The sequence below is a fragment of the Marmota flaviventris genome, chromosome 1 (assembly GCF_047511675.1).
Source record: "Marmota flaviventris isolate mMarFla1 chromosome 1, mMarFla1.hap1, whole genome shotgun sequence".
NCBI lineage: Eukaryota > Metazoa > Chordata > Mammalia > Rodentia > Sciuridae > Marmota > Marmota flaviventris.
This window is the reverse complement of record NC_092498.1, coordinates 86,730,897-86,747,922: the sequence shown is the minus strand read 5'-3', so window position 1 is coordinate 86,747,922 and position 17,026 is coordinate 86,730,897. Positions and strand designations below refer to the sequence as shown.

Genomic DNA, 17,026 nt, shown 5'->3' with positions numbered 1-17,026 from the left:
AGAGTTGGTGCTTGCAGGTCGTAGCAGCAGAGATCAAAGAGCTTTTTTTCCTCTTTTTTTGGAGTGGGGAGGTACCAGTGATTGAACTCGGGGACTCTCAACCATCTTTCTTTGGTACCAGGGATTGAACTCAGGGGCACTTGAGTCCTGAGCACATCCCCAGCCCTATTTTGTATTTTATTTAGAGACCGGGTCTCACTGAGTTGCTTAGTGCCTTGCCGTTGCTGAGGCTGGCTTTGAACTCACTATCCTCCTGCCTCAGCCTCCCAAGCTGATAGGATCACAGGCATCCCTCAGCCATTTTTGAAATCAGATCCACATGAATAAGGATCTGGTCTTCTGAAGAAGTGACATCATGCCTTTGTCACAGAACATATGCCAGGATGGACTGGGGCAGGGGGGTTGATGGAGCAAGATGGCCAGGCCAGAGCTGGGAGCACCACAGCTTGTCCAGGGGTGGATGGCCAGAAACCCCAAGGCTGACCAAAATCAGCATAGATGGACAGATGAATCTGAGCAGGCATCAGGTGGCAAGGCCAGAGCAAGCTCTCAGTGGGACAAACATGAGCCAGCATTAGCCTAGAGAGAGGGCTGAGGTGGGACCACAGGCACAGACACTTGACCATCAGGGCTGCTGTGAGGACCTGGTAATAACTGGTCGGCTTGAGAGCAGGGACAGCCACACCAGTGACAATGGACAGGGGAAGCTGGTCAGCTCTGGCAGCTCCTGGGGCTCTGTCACTGACCTCAGGTCTTGAAAAAGCCATTGAGCAGTATCTGTCACCCTGATTGAGCAGACCCCTGTGATTTCTCAAACTAGAGTCAACTAGTCAAAATACTAACAGTGCTGACTGTGTTTAGGTAGATATAATCCATGGACTCCTCAGACGGAGTCACAGCAAGAGAAGAAAGTGGAAGAGAAATTGAGTAGCCCTAGGCCACTGAGCTAGTCATTGATGGAGGCAGTGTTGGAACCAGACTTTCAGGTCCCATCATGTCCTCTTGTGACCGTGAGTTCCTGCTAAAAAAAATAGTAATGTCAGGAAAAAGCATTGTCAGGGACACTGGCCTCCCAAAGCCTACCATGACACCTGTGCTAAAAGACACTTTGTTTTGTTTAAAAAAAAAAAAAAAAGTGCGCGTATGAAGTGAAGAGCCAGGCCCGGGAGGGACACCTCACCTGCCTCTTGCGCAGCCCATGCCATCATGCCTGAGTGTGCAAAGTCAGACACTCCCCAACAACCCCTACCTCCAGTACTATGGATTGAACCCAGGGATGCCTTACCACTGAGCCACGTCTCCAGCCCTTTCTTCTTTCATTTTGAGATAGGGTCTCACTAAGTTCCTTAGGGCCTCACTAAGTTCCTGAGGCTGGCCTTGAACTTGCGATCCTCTGGCCTGTCTCTAGGCCTGCACCACTGCGCCTGGCCCAGACTCTATTTTTATAACATGCTTATTTCCTTCGAGTGGGAAATTCTTGCTCTTGCAGTTTCTCCCAATTGCTTTTATCAAAAGTTTGTCACACACAAACATTTGACCAGATTAAAACATGGCCCTGGTGACAAGGAAGCCCACCTGGTATGTGCAATATGTAAAAATGACGCTGCTGGGTGCTCTTAGGCCAAGGCCTGTTATGAAGCCAAACAGCCGCCTTCAGCATCAGAAGTGCGCTCATAAAACTCATTTTTCACGCGGCACCGTCTGCAGTTTCCACATGGGACAAAGTGTGAAACTAAGCTTTTATGGGAGATCTCTGAGATTCGCCTGAACTTTCAGTGACTCTCACGACATTATTCCCCAGAGGAGCGACGTGTTTTCTGTTGTGGCACATTTTCGTGCCATGTGCTGTGTCTGGGAAGAGACCCGTTTACTCTGTTGCTGTAGACACTGGTTTCTGCTGGCAGACCTAATTACTCCTCATCTTGATCATCGCCACACTTTCTCAATATCTGTCATCCTCCCCTTCCTGGCCCTCCTTGTGTTTTCTCTCTGCATAAAAATGCTCACCCAGATGGTGGGCACGTACTCTATAAATACAGCACACTTTGTTTCGTAATTGGGAAGAGAAACGCCATATCAATAACTCCAGCGCTGCACAGAGAAGACGCAGCTCAGTGAGGGCAGTGCGCGCTCTTCTGCAATGTGTTCCCTCTTTTGGCAGAAGAGGGGGCTGCTCCCCTCACATCTGGCACCTCTGACCTCTCAGGCCTCCATGTTGTGATGATTATCCTGGTGCCCAAGGCCTGTGTTACGAACCTCAGGTTCCGTGTGTGTCGTTCACCTCCAGGGTCTCCAGGACTGTGAATGAATTAATGAAAATATTTTTGGCACTAACTATCATCCTCAATCAGCATTTTGTTAGTAATCAGAATCTTTGGTCATTGTCTTTTTTTTTTTTTTCTGGTGCTGGGGATTGAACCCAGGGGCACTTAACCACTAAGCCACATCCTCAGCCCTTTTTTTTTTTGTGTGTGTGTGTGTGTATTTTATTTAAAGACAGGGTCACGCTGAGTTATTGAGGCTGACTTTGAACTCGTGAGTCTCCTGTCTCAGCCTCACAAACTGCTGGGATTACAGGGGTGCACCACCACACCCAGCCATCTTGGGTCATTTCTTTCAAGACCAGATAACTTTTAAATGCTGATTAAAATGATAACATCAACCAGTGCTAATTAGGTATATAACTATGTGCCAGATATCAATCTGAATACTTTATACATATGAAATCACATGGTCTTCACAGTAGCCTCTTGGGGTTAATTCTAGTATTCTCATTGTGTAGATGAGGAAGTGGAGCAGAAAGAGGTGGAATAAGTGGTCTGAGGCCACCAGATAGACAGAAGGGAGCTGGAATCCTCACATGGGAAGCCTCTTCCAGGTCCCTGCTCTGAGTCACAGCACCGTGTGGTCTCCAGATAGTTTGGCTTGATTTTTGCAGTTATGCTGAGTGAAATTCATAGAACAACAAAGCTGTTGTCTGTGTGTATCTTCTTCAGTTGTGATCCCTAATATCATTGTCCTAGTTCATTTATTATCTACAAATTGGAGTGTCTATTAAATAAGCAAAATTCCTAAGTACAAAATGTATGTATTGCACACATTTATCTACATGTGCTGGGGTTTGGAGCACCTGGTGCCGGCAGGCTTTGCCACAGCTTTCCTTCATTCCACAAAGGCAAGTCGGGGGGCCTGCTCAGGTTGGGCACTGTGTAGGTGCTGGGGGAATAACTGTAATCCTGTTCCTCCCCTGGGAACAGGAGAGGCTGATGGAGAAGAGGAGTCAGCAAGCTGCCACTGTGCTTGCCCAGACTCTCCTCCTGCAAAGGCTCTGGCTCCTTCCCTGGGCTGGGCAGCTGTATCTCTCTGAGTCACATCCAAAGCACTGGCTCCCAGAGGGCCACTCACCCTCATGGGCATCAGCCCTCCCTCGTCTGGTTGCAAGGGAAGAGAGCCCATTCTGCTGGGCAACCTGATGTCAGACTGGGCAAGGGCCCAGGGCAGCCTGCATGACCATTCTTAATTCAGCAGAACGGCTCCGGGTGATGTGTGGCCATGCCTCAGAATAGGTTCACCCACTTAGAACATAAAGTTGGGCTGTGCTTGAGAACAGTCTGAGAGAATGGGACCCATGCTCAAAAGAATTCTGAATCCATCAAGAACTTTCTCCATACATTCTATCTATTGTAGACACCTGTCACCTTCATATCTGTGAGTGGCAGTCTGTAGAGTGTGCCCTGCTGAAGCGTCTGAAGTCAGATTAGCACCAGCTTGCCTTCCTAGCAGGTTGCAGCTCCTGTCGGGAGGGCTGGTGGGCAGCACCCACTGTACCGCTGGCTCACACCTAATCAGTGCTCGCCCTGAATGACCTCTCTTTCTTTGTTAGCCTGCTTTATATCTTAATATTCAAATATCAGAAAGTTGTCTGGTAGTTTTTTTTTCCCCTCTGGATGAAATGATTTTTTAGGAAGAAGTTCTATAAACTGAGATGCAGATGGTCAAAATACCTGTAAGATTTTTTTGTTTTACTGCTTCACATATCCAGAATGAACTTGACATTGAGTCACAGAGCTCACATACACAACCCTGAAATAAAGTTTTATGACCACATCTGTACTCTGATACTTCTATTGCCTTCTGTGCTTTTGGTTTTTTTTTTTTTTTAAACGCCAGTCATGCCCACATAACCCTCTCTGGGTCATAGTCTGCAGTTTGAATATATACTGAGCTGCCATCGGAGTGGAAGAGGGTCTCACAAGTGGCCGGTCACTGCAGGAAACCTTTACATTAAACCATGCTGAGTCCTTAGCAGCAACTGGAACAGTAAGGGGAAAGAAGTTGGTGTCCCAGATAGGGACATGTGGGACTCATGACTGGGGCAAGGTATGGGGGAGGATGTTCCCAAGATCCCCGTTGTCCTGAAGAAGTGTTGTCATTTCTTGCTACTCAGGTTCCCCCGCCCCCCCACTCCCTAAAAATATGGGCAGTTTTAGCTCTGAGACGTGAAACTTGGGAACAAAGAACGAGAAGCATTTTCTTGTGCTTCTTGAGCAGCGCTTTCTTCTCTGACCAGGGTGGAGAGTTTAGTCAGGCCCATTGGCCAGAGAGCCCCACTAGGGGGCAGTAATGGAACCACACTGCGCCCAGGGCTTGACCAAACTGCATAGGTGAGAGGCAGGTGCAGAGGGCTGCTTCCGGTTACCCAGGGAGAAAAGGATGAAGAGACATCATAATAAAAGGCTTGGGCGAAAGGGACCCAGATTTTTTTGGTTGTTTCTTTTCAGCCTTTTTTTTTTTTCTTCCTGAGAATTTGGCTATTTAAATACAGAATTTCTTATTGCTTTATGGAATTGTTTTATATTCTAAATTTCTGAATTTTAGAAGACATTAATTTGAATAGCTTTGGTCTCATGGGTCATGAAGTTAGGGTGACATCTTCCACCTCTCCAATGGAGGATGAAGGAGAGGAGAAAAGTCCCAACCTGCTCCATTAGATACACCAGGAGCGGGATTCCCAGGGTACGCAGGTTTTAGCCAGAGAAGAACAGGTGAGTTTGGTGTGTAGGTGCCCAAGGCAGGCCTTCCTGGGGAGGTGACATCTGAGCTGAGACCACCTGAGATGACTTTTCACAGCTGATGGTGAAAAGCCAGGAGAGGACTGTCCAAGGACGGGGACCACAAATGAAAAGCTCTGCAGGGGAACAAGCACAGTATTTTAAAAAAAATTTTTTTAGTTGTTGATGGATCTTTATTTCATTAATTTATATGTGGTACTGAGAATCAAACCCAGTGCCTCACGCATGCTAGGCAAGTGCTTTACCACCTAGCCACACCCCGGCCCCAAGCTCAGTATTTTACACACACTTGACCTCTACTTCACAGTGGTAAGAAGAGTATCATCAAAGTGACCCTAGTGTGGTGGACAAGGAGACACACAAGTAACACAAAAGGGAGGAAAGAAGAATGACAGGGAAGGGAATGAGCATTTAATTAGCCACTGGCAGAGGAAATACATTTGAATGTTATTTTGGAATTACAGCTTAGAGCATCTGTTAATATTAAACTGAAAATGTCCACAGTGAGCTCAGGATCCCCAGGAGAAAGAAGCCCTCACAGCCCTGTCCTGCACACAGCTGCCCTGCCCCACAGCAGGTCTCACATGGGACTGTAGGACCCCACCTCAACACCTAGCTTTTGACCTTGGGCTGTCCCCTACTGAAAGGAAAGAGGCTGACCAGTGCCTAGTGCAGGAGTGATACAGGCAGGGCCTGGAGCTTTGGTCATTGTCAAAGGAGGATGCTTCCAAGGTACCCAGGGAACCCCCAGTTGAAGGTGGCAGTTTCCACATACATGTGCTCCTAAAATGACAGGAGGGGAGGGTTAAAAGTTGTAACCCGCAAAGACCAAGACCCAGAGGAGAAGCAGCAACAAAAAGCAAGGAACCTGGAAGCAAATGGTCGAGAGGCAACTGTCTTAGCAGGCTGGTGTGAGCGCAGAAGCAAGCTGACTTGTGCCACATAATCCAGAAAGCCTCAAGAATTGGAGCAACATGAGGATACGTGACATCTTTTGAGCAGTTGAAAATGTTCTAACAAGGATCATGGTAATGGCTGCACTACCCTGAGGGTACAGAAACCAATGACTTGTATGCTTCAAATGGGTGGGTTGTGTAGTTTGTGATGTATCTTAATAAAGCTGATATATACACATATATGTATGTGTATACACACACACACACACACACACACAATTAAGAAGTTGGAACAAGAGATGCCTAGGAATGTGGGGTGTAGGTGAGACTGAAATGAGAACTGGTTGTAAGTCTGTGTTGGGTGTAGCTTCCTTCCTCCCAATCCCTGCAAGAACAGGTAGATGTTTCTTTCACCTGCAACAAAACACTAGAGATCAAGTCCCTGGAGAGGCTGAACCACAGATGCCAGGCAGAGCCAGGGCCATGGCGTTTCTGAGAACTGGAATGCTAAGTGAAGAAGACTCCATCCCTAGTGGTAGAATCTCTCTCCTCCCTCCCCACCTCAGGAACCCAGCAGCCCTGGAGAAAAGGCTGCAGATGCCACCAGGGGCAGCCCTACCCAGGTCACTCTGGGGACAGTCTCCACTTGGCAGCCCCGCCCAGCCTATAGCCAGTGGGCTCCTTATGCCTCACCCTGGAAAGACAGCAGGCAGATGGGCAAGGAGCCCCAAGGCCTGAGAACAGCTTCCAGATGCACAGCGTCTCAGACCTACAGACGAGGGCAAAACAGAGATGGGAGAAACAGTGGCAGAGCAGGGGACAGGAGAAACACAAGCCTTAACTGAAACTGCCTCCTGGGAGGGGAGGGAGGGAACAGAACCAAATTGGGCCTTGGGAATTGAAATAAAAGCCTCTGTACAAAAGCCAGAGAGGAATAGCTTTAATATCCCAGAAGGAGGAGACAAGAAAAAAATGTAAGCATAGAAGTATGAAGACTATTAGAGGATTAGTCCAGGAGGTATAAATTTGAATAAAGTGAGTTTCCGGAAAGACAGGTAAGAGAGATGAGAGTGAATCATTAACAACAAAATATATATATGAAATTTCCCAGAAATGAAGGGCATAAGCAGCAGGTGAATGGGTCCCCAGCACAGTGTGGAACAGGCAGGGAGGGGACAGTGAGAAGAAGCACATGAGCCTCTAACTCATGCATCCAGTGTGGGGCACTCCAGCAGCCCCAGAAAGCTGGATTTGGAGCCCAGAGGTTGAACCAGGAAAGGAGCAGCCCCTGGGAAGTGCCTGCCAGAGGGAGTTCACCTCCTGTGGACCCAAGCAAGACAGAATCTCTGGGCAGGACTCAGCTGCATGGGAGAGGTGGATAGAACCCCCAGGAAGACCTGGAAGGCGATGGTCTATTGGATCAATAGTGTGGATCATGTCAGGAGAGTGTCTTTCAGGAAGAAAGCAAGGGGAGGACTGCTTGATGTGTTCAGGCAGATGGAGAGTTTGCCAGTTCCACTGAGAGTGCACTCAAGGAAGCAGCGTGTATGCTGGGTAGGAACACAGGCTGTGGAGCCAGACAGCAGACGGGAGAGCTCTGTCACTTTACACAAGTTGCTCTGCCTCTCTGAGTGCTATTCAGTGTAAATCTTACTACCCATCTCAAAGGGTTGTTGTGAGGTTTGAATAAATTGATATCCGGTGCTTCAGTCTGTGCCTGACATACAATGAGCCCCAAATAAGTGTCTGCGGCTAGATGGTGAGGAGGAGGATAAAGATGAGAGATGACGACACATGGGCCATAGAGTGGCATCAGTGAACTTCAAGAACAATAAAAACACAAGCACAGTTCATTACATGGCTCTGTGTCATCAAAATGCAAACACTGAATACTGTGACACCAAATTTTATAATGAAACTCTACTGGAAGCGGGCAAAGCAGGAAGTGGCTTGGGAGGATTGAAATTCCGACCTCGCACTTGAGGACATCAGCAGCCATCCAAAACCAAACATCGAAAACCAGCAGTAGAGGCATGTTGTTTAGAAATGGGCGGTAAAGGCCAGGTCAAAGACATAGAGGTGCCTGCTGCAGGGAGGGGTGGGCGGGATTCCTTTCCTTCCTTACAAGCCTCACAAAAGTGACTTTTTCTGTGTAAGAATATAACTGGTTAAAAGAAGGAATTTTATATTAAAAAGACATTCATGAGGAAATGCTGAGAGGATAGAGGAAGTCACCTAAAGTGACCCACCTTGGCCGAGCCGTGGTGATAACTGGTGAGTAGCTGGTAATGAACAGCCTCTGTGGAAATCCGTGAATCCAGAATGACATTTGAAATGGGGAAGGTGATAGAAACTGTGCTGAAAAGTAGCTGTAATATAGAACTGGTGAAAATTTTGCTGCCTAGGTGGCCTCGTACTCTGAAAAGTTGATTTCTGTTTATTAAACACAGGCATCATCATCTCCATCACCATTAGCAGATAGGGAATTATGAGTGAGCCCCTGTAGTTCTAGAAAAAGAATGAATGGGGCAAGACTAGGAAAGGGTGGCCAGCAGACTTGGAGGAAGAAGACCCAGAGAGCTCGGAGTACTGGCAAGAGTGGGCTGTGGCTGGGCTGAGGGAACACCTGGTCCCAGGGAGACATGATCTCCAGTGACCCTTATAATTACACTGAAGGTTGCAAAGTGGCAAGAAATATGTGAGCTTTGAAAGTTCTGTTTATGAAGAAACAGACCTTGACAAAAGTTCCCCAAATGTCCAGCCCAGGAAATAAATATATGCTCCCCTGTGAAGTATTTTGTTCTGTTGTCCTGACCAAGAGTCAGTGGGTCAGTCACCAAGAAATTCCACTTTCTACTGGCCTGAGATCAGCTCCTCTTTTAGGTCTTGCCAGATTCTTGTAACCCCAGGAAGGTCAAACTAAGTATAGAAATAATGAAAAAATCAGATCACTAGAACCAACCTGCATAATGGTTTGAGTGTAGGTTTTGTAGTCACTGTGAGCATTTGTTTGATCTGTATGTCTTTAAGATATTTTAAAGCTGAAACTGGATGCGGTGTCACATGCCTGTAATCCCAGTGACTTGGGAGGCTGAGGCAGGGGGATTGAAAGTGGGAGGCAATCCTGGGCAACTTTGTGAGATCCTTGCTCAAGTTGGCTGGGGATGTAGCTCAGTGGTAGATCCCCTGGGTTCCAACCCTAGTACCACCTGAATGAATAAATAAGTTATACACACATACTAAATTTAAAGTTTTTAATCAATACTTATATGTATAAGAGCATTTTATTTTTAAAAGTATGTTTTACTATTTAATAGTATCTGAATATTTAGAAATATTTCTTACATAGATTTATAGGTATAAGCATTTAGCATTAAACCAAGTACAAATAGTTCTTAAGTCTTCTTTTTTGAAAAAATTAGTTCTTCAAATATTAAAGATCCAGGCAACTGGGAGTAAGGCATTGGGCTGCTTTTTGCTATGAAAAGTCATTGGAGGCTTTTAAGCAGGCAAATGAAATAATTTTTTTTTTAAGATTGTGAGGGGTGTCAAGAAAGGGGGATGTGCAGTCTTGGGTCCCCTTCCACCTGTAAGCATAGTCCCTCATCATTCATTTGACAGACACATGACCATGGGCTTTTAATGTGCAGGCACTGCCCTGGGCAGTGTGAGATAATCAAAGATAATGATGAAGGGTCTCTAAGCACCATAAATGAAACCGACAGGGTGCAGCAACCACTAGAAAGTGTGAAGTCCTAGGGAGATGTTACTTCTGGACTGGAGAACCAGAATCAGTTATAAAGTTAAGGAGGAGACGGGAGATTGACATTCCAGGAATGAACTGAGACCCAGCAACAAGGAAGCGAAGAATTTTCCAGGCGTTTCCCGGAGCCATTAATGTGGTTTTCATCATAATCATCTGTTGCCAATTCATTTAGACTAGTGTTGCTCAGCTCTGATAAAGTGGGTCAGCACCAATAAAGCTAATTTATATTGATAAATCTATAAGGCAGAATCTGACACCCCGGGAGAGTTTTAATTTGCTGTCACTGCAGTTACCACTTTTGCATTAATATTAATTTTTGTGTTATAGAAAATGCTGCATATTGGGTTTCTGGGAAAGCTTCCCTTATTTTTATCTGTGTGGCACTGTCTTATGACCACGAAGAATGAAAACAGGATTGACTATCCCCAGAGATAAAGGGGAGGAAGGCAGAGGTTGGAAGATAGAGGAAGATCTGAAACTGCTCATGGCAAGTGAGAGGGCCAGCAGCAGCCGTAGTGCCTGGCTGGGCTCATGGGCAATGACGTTTGCTTGTCCCAGGTGGGCAGTCATGGCCAGGGTTGTGCGCATGCACGTGTGTGTGTGTGTGTGTGTGTGTGTGTGTGTACCTGCACACAAGGAATTCTACATCACATTGAGGTTTTTTAATGTAATTCACAGTTTGTTGATGTTTTTGTACCAGAGATTGACCAACAGGTGCTTAACTACTGAGCCACAACCCCAGCCCTTTTTTATTTTTTATTTTGAAACAGGGTCTTTCTGAGTTGCTTAGGGCCTCACTAAGTTACTGAGGCTGGCTTAGAACTTGGGATCCTCCTGCCTCAGCCTCCCAAGCTCTGGGATTACAGGTGTGCGCCATCATGCCCAGCTACAAAACTGACTTTTTATCTCTTTTAACAGCCAGAAGTTTCTCATTAGTCCTGTAGAATGAAATAGTCTTATCACAGAATCCTATCTACTAGTTTTTCCAGTTTCCCAAAGTGAATGCTGACATGAACTTTTGGGGCCATATCTGAGTCTCCCTCAGCTGCCATTGTGCCCACTCAGGCCTGCACAATGGGGATGGTGAGACTGTGGAGAATAAAACTACAATCTAAAAAGGATTAGTAGTTGCCAGTTTTTACATGTGACGTGACAGGTTAAATCACATTTCCTTGTAGAAACTTAGTGAATGTCATTTTTTCATTGACTAATCATATCCAAGACTAAGAAAAACCACTCACAGAGCTCTCTTTGAAAGGCTGGACTGCAGCCTCCCTGCATGGCTGTGTCCCAACTGCCACGAGGACAGCCCACTGCTTCTGCTTCCCATGTGCTCCTGCACCACAGGCCTCGGATGGCTTTGAGTGACTCCACCTGGTGTTCAATTTCTTCTCCCCCTGGCACATCTCCAGGCCTCCTTTGTCTGTGGGATCTTCATCCCCCTTATACAGGGGATGTTCCATTTGAAGATAAAGGAGCACAACTCTGGAACCGCAGTCCTGAGTAGCAGTCTTAGTTGGGCCTTGTTCCAGCCAGGTAATTCGGACACGCCCTTGGCCCTGCATCCCAGCTCTCCATGCTGTTCAGTCAAGGAGAGAGACTGGTGACCAGGAAGTCACCCTTCCTAGCGTCAAGTTTACAGGTAGCCCCAGACCCAAAATGGCAGCGCTTTCTATTTCCAGAAACGCCTGTGAAAAATAAAATCAGCTCATTCTTAAGCAGCTACAATTTTTATTTTAAAAAGAAAATACATAAGCACAAATAGGTTTAAGTTTATAGGCAAGTGCCAGAATTTAGGGAGCAGATGGCTTAAAGCAAAAGGAAGACCAACTAAAAAGCAGGCGTTTAGTCTACCATGACATATACATGTTCCTCAAGTCTTCGTATTCTGCCCATTTGTGTGCTAAAGACTAATGGGGTGCCAGGCACAATGGCACACACCTGGAATGCCTACGGCTCAGGAGGCTAAGGAAGGGAGCATCTTGAGTTCAAAGCCAGCCTCAGCAACTTTGTGAAGCCCAAAGCAACTCAGCAAGACCCTGTCTCAAAATACAAAAAAGGTCTGGGGATGTGGCTCGGTGGTTGAGTGCCCCTGAGTTCAATACCTGGTACAAAAATAAGTAAATAAATAATAGACTAATGGAGCATATGGGAGAACTAGGGTTAAACCAGACCCTCAAAGCCATGGAGATTTGTAATTGGAGCATCAACAACACAAACAGTAATCATCCTATTAAAAATGAACATTGGGCTGAATCCCCAAGTGGTATTTATGTAGCTTCATCTCAACCTGCGTATCCCTCAGCTGACTGTGATGTGCCCCATGTGACCCTGCAGCTGGCCTGGAAGAAGGTGGCCCCAAAGTGAGGTGTAGGAATGTGATATATTAAATTTTTATATTGCTTTTACTAGTACACATATTAATATACTTATTTTATTTTCACTACTTTGTATTTGTTTTATATGGCAATATATGAGTACATACATTTACGGCATTTATACTAAAAATATTCAGACTCATACTTGGGGTTGTGCTCTTGACTTTTTTTATTGACTGGGATATTATAGGGAGACCATTGTTAGGAGAAACAGCCTTGCTCCCTCCTGTATTCCTGAATGGGTGAGGAGTTCCCAGGTAGAATCCAGGGATTGCGGAGAATTTCATCATTCTGGAGTAAGTCTGGAGATAGCAGATGAGGCAGACATTGAAGATGAGTGAGGCTGGGATTTATTTTCCTGTTTTGGAAAATCAGGAAATTAAAGCAAAGTAGAGAGAAAATTGCTCAAACATTTTTATAACTCAGTATGTGACTTTATCATGAGGTCAGTTCTTTCTAGAGTTCTAAGATGTTTGAAAGGAGACTGAGAACAGGTGATTTTGGTCTCAAACTTTTCTGCAGGACCGCTATGGCCTCTAGTGGCAAGTGCTCCAGGAGGGGGCACTGAATGGACACCAGCATGTGAGCACAGGTGACTTAATTAAGAGCCACTGCAGCTTCTCTGTGCCCATGGTAGGCCCTCTGGCTGCTGCAAGGAGAAATGGCTGCTTCAGGCAGTTGGCAATTCTGTTTGATAAAAGGGTGGCAACTGGGGTATAGGAAGGCAAATTCAAGGAGACACCCTACATGTTCCTCTGGTTTTAAAATGTGGCTGTCCTCAAGAAGAGTCAGAACAGTAAATGGCATAATAAAACTGCTCATGTGATATTTTTCTTATTTCTATATCAAACATTTTCTTAATGCTATGTCTCAGGCATTGTTTGAAGTACTTTTAAAGACAGGAACTCAATAATCTTAAGGGTGGGTACTGTTTTTAGCCCATTTTGCAGATAAGGTGTCTGAAGCTCAGAGAGGTGGTGTCACTTGCCTGTGTTCACACAACTTCAGTGGTAGCAATGGGGCTCCCATGTGCACTCAAGCTCCTGCCTGTGCCTCCAGCCTGGTATCTGTGACCTCACTGAAATGGGATGTGGGGGTATGCTTTGCTCCACCTGCACTGAAGAATCAAAGCAGTTTTGTCCTTTTTTGGTTTTGTTTTTAATTGGTGCATTACAATTTTACACAACAGTGGGAATCATTGTTACAAATTCACACCGCATTTTTTTTTAATTGGAGCATTATAATTTTACATAATAGTGGGAATCGTTGTTACAAATTCACAGTCTATTTTGTCTTGTATAGGGACTCCCAACCCTTTCAGAACTATTATTTTAATTTAGTTTCAAAAGACACTTTTCTAAAAATATTATTTTATATGTATTACAAAAATGATTTTCTTTTATTGTCCTCCATTTGCTGAGCACTGTGAAGCTCTATAGACATGAATTCTAATCTTTAAATCTGCCAGGAAGATATCTGCATCCATTTCATTGACGAGAAAGTAGAAGCCCAGCAGGTTGTCCCTTGGCTGATGAAAGCCAATGCAGGAACCCAGGTCTGCAGCTGCTCCTCTTTGTTCTGAAACTATAAACGAGTCCATCTTGAGCGCCATGTAAGGGCATCGATTAGTTTCACCCGGTACCCTGAGATCCCTTTGGTGTGCCAGTGACTAGGGGCATGTGTCCTGGTTTGCTGGGGACACTGTGGATTTATGCTTGCTGTCACAGCACTACCGTTGGCTGTGACCCAGCTTGGACCATTAGTCATGTGGCCCCTGCTGCCCAGCTCAGGGCTGTACACCATGTGGTTTCCAGGCGACTGTGTACACAGCAGCAAGCCTCAGGGGCTGGTCCCTTTTGATCCAGTAAAGTTTTGAAGTTTTATCTTCTACTGGGCTTCATTAAGCCCTCAGTTGGTCTGAGGTTCCCCACTCGCCCCCCACTTGTAAATGCTGTGTGGATCTTGGTATTCAGGTTAACAAATTAGCCCAATTAGATGGGTAAATTAGTCCTGCTAACTTTCTGAAGTCCCACTGGAAGAGCTTTGGGAAATAGCATTTATAGTTTTCTAACAAGCAATTTAAGGACACCAGCATGTGGCATTTGTTTAAGAGTAAAGTGTCTTAAACAAAACCGTACTCAGAAACAGATTTCAGCATTTTCTCTCCGACGGACAGGGCAGGCTGCAACAGGGTGGTACCCTTATGTTATTTTGACACGAGCATTTCCAAGCTGGCTAATTTGTAGAGCCTTCATTCAAGTACAGCAGGGTCTGACCCACATTTAATTCTAAAGCCTCATTTTTGCCAAAATGTTGGTGGGGGAATTGTTTTTGTGCCCCCTGAGATTTCTAGCAGTCTTCAGAAACAGTCTCAATTCTACCTAAGTGTAGAGGGTGAATAACCAGCAACTTGCAGGAAGTTGAGAGTGATCCCCTCAGAGAAGGCTCAACAGTTTCTGGTGTTAGGGGTCAAGAAGCAACATGGGAAAAAGTGACATCCCTTAAAAGCTTGTTGAGAATTCATAAACATTTTAACCTCATGGGGGCTCAGTTTCTTTTGTGTATATAATAGTGACGGTAATCCCTACCTCATAGGGTTACTGGAAGATTAAATGAGATAATGCATATAATGTGCCTGAAACATAATAGGCACTCAATAAATTTAAGGTCCTTTCCTTCCTTCCTGAATCCTTTCAATTTTTAGCCTCGGATGTCGGCATCCCTTTTCCTGGCTCAACTGCTCTTCAAACAATCTTATTAATGCCTATTAAAATGAAACCCAATAAAAGTGCCAATATTTGGTGTTGAAATAATTGATGTAGCAGAGTGAGCCTGTGAAGCACCCAAGCAGGCCCCTGGTACAATTTAGCCTCACACCTGGGGGATGAATTTCACAACTGTAATTGCTACCATATAATTCTTATTAATGTTGTGCTATAATTCCTATTTATTCCACAGGGCTTGTAAATGCATTAGGACTTGTCAACATATTATTTTACACTGTTTATGATCTGTAGAATTATGTCCTTCAGGGTTGTATTGTGCAAAAGCACAAAATAAATTGTGTCAGGCCTCATTTAAAAAGAGCAAAAAGTGATGGCTTGTCAAGGTGGTTCTCCATCCCTGCTCTCCTGGATAGGAATGGTGAAAGTAGATTCTTATTCAATTCTTAGCAGAGCCTTTACCTTTTGGAGTATGAGTATCCTCTTCCTGTGTGAGCCATATGACTGTGTTGGGTCAACCCTGCCAGGAAGTGTGTGTAGCCGAAAGGTAGATAAGTGTGTAGGGAATTGTCCATCTTCCAGAAGCCAGACCTGCATACCCTTCTTACATCTTAACCTCAGAGCTCCTGACATTTCTGCCCACCTTGCTGTAACCCTCTTTCAGTGCCAAAAGTGCCTCTTCATCTTCCTGGCTCAAATCTATAAAGCAAAGTTCTGAAATTTATTTCCATTGAAGTGTAAGTACCTTAAAAGTACAAAATGCAACCCTCTCCCACAGCTGTTTGCATTTACTAGGCTACTAAATCATAAAACTAAAGGAACATCAGGCGCTATGTTGCAAGTGTGTTGAAAGGAATCTGCCATAGTTGGTTATTTCTGTTCTGGGCCCTCCCGGTGCCTTTGCAGCCACAGGTTGGCCTGCCATAGAATAAAGTTCTTGCTCAGCCTGTTCCTAGCTTTAACCTTTTATCCTCACAGGACTGTATCAGGGAATAACTCTGTCCCTCCGGGCCTGCAGTCACAGCTGCCTTGCTCTGCCAGTCTTCCTGGCCCAGGAAGCTGGGGCCAACCTGTGGTGAGGGACCGTTCCTGACAGCCCTTGCTCTTTTCTTTGCTCCTGCAGGCAGTGAGTACGACGAGGAGGAGGTGGACTATGAGGAATCTGACAGTGATGAGTCCTGGACCACAGAGAGTGCCATCAGCTCAGAAGCCATCCTCAGTTCCATGTGCATGAATGGAGGGGAAGAGAAGCCTTTTGCCTGCCCGGTTCCTGGATGTAAAAAGAGATACAAGGTAAAGGAGGTGCAGCTTCACCTGGCGTAACAGCCTGGAAACACACAGCTGCCTTTTTTAACCTGTGCGTTGCTGAGCAGATGGCCACAATACATGTGCACACAAGGGCTGCCCTCTGGTGAATGCTGGCAGGGGCTCAGGATGTTTGGTGGGGTATTTTTCCCCTTTCATTAACCTATCTGGAAATTAGAGGTCAAAGAGATCTTCTGTAAGATGATCATGCCTATAAGTCTCCAAATTCATATGTCATCTTGGGGCCTAACAGTATCAAATGCGGACGCTGAGGACAGCTCAGTGGTTGAGACTGACCCTGGGTTCCATCCCTAGCACAGAAAAGAAAAAAAAAAAAATAGTGCGTCCACCTATTCATTTGCCAAACACCTTCCCCAATAGATGGCTCTCTGGGTGGCTCACAGAAGGCCACTTTGAAGTCATAAAAGCCCCAGAAGGCTCACAGACCTTTCAGAAAAGGTGTCAGGGTATTCACTTCCAGCTGAGGCCATTCTTGCTGCCTTCCAAATGGCATGAAAGGGGATGGGGAGAAAAAAGTGCTTTTTTTTCCCTCACCAAACCACCCACTTCACCTTAAGCCTCCACCTTTCCACCTCTCTGCAGGTCTGACTCTTGGTGTCAGGGGCAGCCAGAGGTGCTAACTTTTCTATTAAGAAAACTCAGAGGGACAAAGCAGTATTCAAAAAAGAAACGTGTAGCATTCAAGTGTGAGTCCAGACAGCATTTAGCTAAACAAAACTGCAAACTTTCCTACAAGGTGTATTTTAAAATACAACCATGAAATAGAAATATAAAAATCAGAAACATACCTGGTGTACTTAATGACATGCTAATTTACCTATGGCTCAGCAGATTGATTAAAAAAAAAAGACTTGAAAGACAGAAG

At 45.4% G+C, this 17,026-nt stretch overlaps 1 protein-coding gene and 1 long non-coding RNA gene across 3 annotated transcripts in view; one reads left to right on the top strand and one right to left on the bottom strand.

Moving 5' to 3' along the window:
• Jazf1 (JAZF zinc finger 1) overlaps positions 1–17,026 on the top strand; it is a 327,436-nt gene that overhangs the window by 300,531 nt on the left and 9,879 nt on the right. For both annotated transcript variants that reach the window (XM_027939606.2, XM_027939607.2), the window contains exon 4: positions 15,959–16,128. In XM_027939606.2, the coding sequence (XP_027795407.1) occupies positions 15,959–16,128 (170 nt within the window). The remainder of the gene's footprint in view (positions 1–15,958; positions 16,129–17,026) is intronic.
• Positions 12,264–15,962, bottom strand: LOC114096126 (uncharacterized). The gene is made up of 2 exons (XR_003583365.3): positions 15,298–15,962; positions 12,264–13,696 (listed from the first exon to the last, which is right to left on the bottom strand). It is a non-coding gene; the product is annotated as an uncharacterized lncRNA (long non-coding RNA).